Consider the following 6,000-nt stretch of genomic DNA (forward strand, 5'->3'; position numbering starts at 1 on the left):
CTTTGAAGAGGAGATTGAAATCTGTCAAAGAAAAAGAGAAACTCCGGAATTACGTCTAAGAATTTGACTTGTCCATTCACAAAGGGTTTATCACGTAATGTGATAGATAATGCATCGAGGGAGATGGATTTGAGACCCACGCTATGAGTTGTCCACTATGATAACCCACTATATGTGACCGACGATTCCATAAATTAGAGTTAGTGGACAAACTGTTGGTCGGCTAGGAGGAGAGTATCCCTACATTAAATTTACCACTCTATAAAGATGCAATACTCCCTAATATGCATGGTAGGTTGATATTTATCTTAATGTGTTTTATTGGCTTATTTGAGCAGAGACGTCCTACAAAAAAATATTTCGAAGAAGAGCTTAATTGTGAAACGTGAAGTTCACGAGATCTAGGTGCTCTCTAATAAAATCATGAAAGTCATTGGAGTATGATTTATAAGCTCCAAACCGTGGGGAAACCCTACGACAATCCAGTATTGGCTTAGACTTTGTGCGAAATTAGTGTGCAGAGAACTTGTAGTTCAAGGAACAGTCCACTACTCAAGTTTTGAACTAGCGTAATATAAAGTATCCAGTGAAAGTTCAACTTAACAGTCTCCATCACGCATCGGTGTATGAACACTATTCTCAAATAAGATTTTCCGTTGGGCCTTATACCCATAGCCAATACAAATTTTGAAACTCTCATTGACCCATTCATGCATGGCTGCACTAGGTGGGAGTTTAGCTAGTTGAGAGAGTGTTAGAATGGTTTGTAAGGTAAGCTTTTCTACTCCCTCTAAGGTGTGAGTAGATAAGAAGCCCTCGTGGACTCCTCCTCCTTCTCCGTCTGCCTCGCACGAATGAGCTGAGCTCGTACCTATGCATGTTGTTCATATTTTTTTTGTTTGGAATTAATTTGTGAGTGATTAGCAAACACGTTATCAGCCGTTTCAATATTTTCTGGATTGTGGGTTGTGTTGACTTGGAATACGGTTGCGTCCCACGATCTACCCGACCTGCACTATACAAACTCAGACGCGAACCATAGCTGGTATGCTACATGAGATTGCATATCTCCAGGACCTTGCATTGCCACCCACGTCTTCTTCATCCTATCTTTTGGAGTACATCGAAGGACTGGACAGTAGGCTTCCTAAACCCCACCTCTTTTAGACATCTATGTGTGGAAGCGCTCCGGCGCGAGTACTGGCATCACCACGTTGTCCGACGGCTTCTTCCCGGACAGCAACAACCTCTTCGGCGAGAAGGGTGTCAACACAGACACAAACGTTGCTGCTGCTGCTCTATCTTCATCGTATTAGATCATGTCTTCTCTCTTTCAGATCTTGCTAGAATTATCTATTCTAGTGTTTGGAGGTGCCGTGATCGGTTTATCCTATTTAATATAATCTATTCATCTATATATTATGTTAGTCTGCACGGTTAGTTTAATTACTATTTTTATGTAATGTTTATTCTATTGTTTATTCAGATTATATCATATGGCCATTTGCTTATATATTCAATACTTCATATGTGGCCAAGCAAAATGGCCTTTGATGTGGTCATATGTCTCTTGAACACCTGAGTGCCCGCCAATTCGCGCATAGTGCATAGCTTGGAGTATGTGTTGTAGTGGTGCCTACCTAGATCCTCCATTTATAATGAATGACTCCATCAAAACTTAGGACTGAATTTAATTCGGAGCTTGAATGGCGAGTTCTAAAAGTAGAGGCGAAGTGGTGTTGCAACTACCGCATCAACGACGACAGGTCTTGACGGCATGGCGCAATATAGTCTTGGTGATGGATGTGACATGATGGACTCGTGCATGGCTAGGGTGTCTGGTACCATGGCGACCCCGACGACATGACTGGTAAAAACCATGCAGATCAATGCCTTGAAGATAGCTCGGTGGTTCGACGGCGGCGACGACCTCTAGAGCATGTGCATGAGGTACTCGCTGAAGGTTTGATGGACTCGGATGTGTGCCCCGCTTTGCCGTAGGGTGTCTCATTGATGCCCCAAATACCTAGCTAGGGCAGTGTTTTTTTATGTTTTAAGGCATAAAGTCCTGATAGCATAATCTTCCCTCATTGCTGGGTTGGTAGATGTTGCATGGTGGCTTCGAATTGTTTCATGTATGCCAGTGCCAGACTTTTGTTAAATAAATTATATACCCTCTTTTCGAGTAAAAATAAAATGATCTGAGATTCCACGTGTCTGTTCTTGGCTGGGCTGTCGGCGCCTCCACTCTACCCTCTTTTCGAGTAAAAATAAAACTGGCATTCTCCGCGTCCAAGAAACGAAGCCTATCACAACTCACGAGACACTGAGTTGTGGACCATGCTGGCCAAAGCGTGTCCACTTTTCAGGTTGACTTGGATTGCTCCCTTACTTTTGTCGACAAGTCGGCAGATCATGGGATGAACTAATTCAACTGAATTAAATAATGGAAGAATCAAACTGGATAGGAAGATGGTTGATGCACAAACTATGTAGGACTACCCAATGGATGGAGGATACTCTTTCGCCCTACGGTTTTCCTGTTGATGATAACGACAGCTAGCTTTCCTTACTCTTTAAAGTTGCCCATTACTGAGCCTTTAACCTTTGAGAGAAATGGACGTTGTGGCTCCAAGAAGATCCCTCTGTGTTCTTCATCCTTCATTTCCCCCGTCTCTTCGCTTTCAAGGTGCGCCACTTGTTAATCTTCTTTTTGCCGTCTCTCTTTTCGTGGGATGACCCATTCACATTAAAAAGCAAGATTTGCTAGTATCTAAAAAATATTTAAAAATCCTCTATTATTATCCTCTCCTTTATTTTTCTGCAGATTTGGAAGTAGTTAATTCTCTGAGCTAGGCAAAAGCTGTACTGCTGTCCTTCCCAAAAATTGTAAAACCTTACCAAAAAGCTGTACTGATGGTTTGACATTGCTTGCTGTTCCTGTTCCTGTAGATTTGTCCAGTGTTTTCTGTCATCCCGAGGCTGAAGGAAAGGAAAAACTACATCTTCTTGTAGGTAGGACATAACTGTCGCTTGATTTAAACGCCGTGTGCAATGGCCGGAGTTGATCACGAAGGCGAGATGGCCGCGCTGCGGGAGGCTCTACGGCAGCAGAGTCTTGCCGTCGAGATGCTCAAGGCCGAGCTGGAGGAGGAGAGGCAGGCGGCGTCCTCGGGGGCCGACGAGGCGCTGGCCATGATCCTGCGGCTTCAGGCGGAGAAGGCGGCGGTGCGGATGGAGTTGGACCAGTTCCGGCGGGTGGCGGAGGAGAGGATCCTGCACGATGAAGACTCAATGGCGTTCCTCAAGGCCGTCGTCTTCAGCCAGGAGATGGACATCAGCTCCCTCAAGAAGCGCCTGCTTGCCGTCTGCGTCAGCAACGACCAATACGCAGCGGCCTCTGTCGGGGATGGCGCCTTCGACCTCCCATGGCTGAGGAGACTGGCCAGGAACGGCTTGATGTCGGGGAGGAACGCCTCTCTCCCGGCGGCGCGGCTCGAGGAGTTGTGCTCAGATCTCGGTGCCGCCGCCGGCGGCGAGTATGGCGACACTAGACCGGCGAGGACGGTGTCGGATATAGGGGAGGTGATACGGAGGGAAAAGGAGTGGGTGCGGTCCAACGTGAGCCACAAGGCGCCGCCGCGGCTGCACCGGTCGGCCTCTCACCACCTCCGGCGGGTGCCGAGCTACTCCGCGCAATGTGGCATGCCTTTTCCAGCAGTCAATGTCCACGACAAGTTTGAAGCACCGGAGAGCGTTGCTTCCCACGCCCCTCCGAGATATAGCAGAAGGTCTTCGCCGGAGATAATCTCCGAGGAAGACGAACTGCTCTCGTCGTCCAGGCGGCGCGGTGATCGAGACGGCGTCAAGCCTAGAAACGAGCACGCGACCATTGCTGAATTGGGAGCTGGCATAGAGCAGATGAAATGCAGTGTAAAGAATCTCGCGACCGAGCTCAGCAGAACGAGCGAAACCAGCCTGTCCAGAGGCGACGCGCAGACGCAATTGCTGGCCGAGATCTGCGCAAAGCTTGACGCCATAAGCAAGCATCAGATCAATGGTGTTCATGGAGATGGAGACAAGAGAAACACTAGCAGAGAGCAAGGCAGTTCTTCCAAGGGGGTGAATCTGCCACAGAGTGAGCTTCTGATGAACCATTTCATTGAGGTATGTGCCATCATCTCCTCTGCTCTCCTTGCTAGGCCCTTGCTCGCATCCATGTCATTCTTTAGGTGCGTCCTCATTTTTGTCTTAGCTGTGGTGTTCACAAAAGCTCTGATGAGTTCATATTCACAATGAGTTTCTTTAGGTGCTTCCTCATTTTTGTCTTAGACGCTAAAGTTAATTCCCACCACTTCACATTTTAGTCAGTTACAGTATTGTACTAATAAGAAAACATCTCTCTGAGACAATGCTGAAACAAGAAATTAATATTCTTCAGCATTGTTGTTATTCGGTTCCTCGATAAACATTATATAGTATTTTGCCATGGTCAATTTATTTTTGGGACTGAAATTTGTGTCTGATGATCTGAGGTGTTGTAAACTTGTAATAGAGCATGTTTCTAGGAAAATATTCTACTTCTTCTGACTATTCATTTCCGAGGATAATACTTGATTCTATTTTTTTATCTAGATTAATCAATGTAAAAGTCCTATATGTTTCTCTCTTTTATTTTCCTGGAAATGACAGTGCGCAATGTGTGCTTTGTTATACTACCTGAGCCCGAATTGAATCAAGAAGCACACAACTTTATTTTTCCTTATTCTTAACTTTTATTTTGGTTGTCGTTTTTGTGGTCTTTTCGATAAGTATTTCTTATCAATTATCTTAACAGGCAATGATGTACATAGCGTGAGATCTGAGAAGGGCATTGCCATTTTATTGATTGTGAAGATTGGTGGATTGAGTTAAGGATTGTTGCTTTCTTTTTTGCTTCTTTATCATTCCCGGTGGCTTTTCTCCGCGAAGATGATATGTACATGCCATGAGAGGTGGTGTAATTAATATTGTGGTTTTCTCGTGTGCTGATTTTGTTTAGCGACATGGTGCAGTTGATCTAATCTTACCAAATGATACTTGTGTACAAGAAAAGTAATAACTCATCTAGCTATTCCATTGCGATCTGGGCTTCCAAGAACAGCATCTGGTCATATTTCTGTCAGGAAGAGAACTATTATGTCCTAAGGCGGTAAGGCCCCATCCACTCATCACTATTACCTCATGGCAGGAGAGAACAAGGTCTCCTTCCCTATATGTTGCTCCTAATTATTATATTTGATGAGACGTGACAATAGATCAAGATGAAAGTGGCAATGAAGATTTGAACAATGACGTACTTGATTTACTCAAGTTCATGGAGACAGTTAAGTGTGATGTCTTTGTGAGTTTCAAGGAAATCTACAGTAAGCTCATATCACGTTGTAGCATGCTAGAGAGGACGGAGGACCATGCGGTATAACATAAGGTAGACTTGGACTTCCATGAGGAGAAGCATGAGGAAGGTAAAAATAAGATCGCAAATACTGAAAGTGACCTTGTCAAGGAGAAGAAAAGGTCTTAACAGTTTGTATGAGTTGGTTGAAGGGTTCAAGAAATCAATAGAGGCGCTTGTAGTTGCTCATGAGAAACTTAAGGTGGACTTTGGGTAGCTACAAAATGGCTTCAAGATCACTAAGAATAAACACATGTCTACCACATCTCATAAAGAAATAAAGGTTACTCATGCTAAAACTATTGCAGTGCCTTCTACCAGTTCATCTTTTTGTGCTCATTGCCAATCTTTCCAGTCAACATTTTGTCAGAAGGGGTTCAAGATCAATGATAAAACTAAGTGGGGGCTTGGGATCTTGAGTCCCAAATGCACGGAAATTACCCAAACTTATTCTTTGATGGTACGTTCTGACCCTTGAAATTCTTTCTCTTATATTCTACGCAAGACATCAAACTCATAGAGTCGTATAATGAGAGAAGAACTTGAGAAGAGTTCCAATCAAGGGT

At 44.4% G+C, this 6,000-nt stretch overlaps 1 protein-coding gene across 1 annotated transcript; it reads left to right on the forward strand.

The window, feature by feature from the left end:
* The first annotated feature begins 2,812 nt into the window (after positions 1–2,812).
* LOC124653631 lies at positions 2,813–5,315 on the forward strand. Its single transcript, XM_047192701.1, has one exon. The coding sequence runs from the start codon at positions 3,055–3,057 to the stop codon at positions 4,297–4,299; it is 1,245 nt and encodes a 414-aa protein (XP_047048657.1). The 5' UTR covers positions 2,813–3,054; the 3' UTR covers positions 4,300–5,315.
* Positions 5,316–6,000: the final 685 nt, after the last annotated feature.

Source organism: Lolium rigidum, chromosome 1 (genome assembly GCF_022539505.1).
Source record: "Lolium rigidum isolate FL_2022 chromosome 1, APGP_CSIRO_Lrig_0.1, whole genome shotgun sequence".
In the NCBI taxonomy this organism is placed as follows: Eukaryota; Viridiplantae; Streptophyta; class Magnoliopsida; order Poales; family Poaceae; genus Lolium; species Lolium rigidum.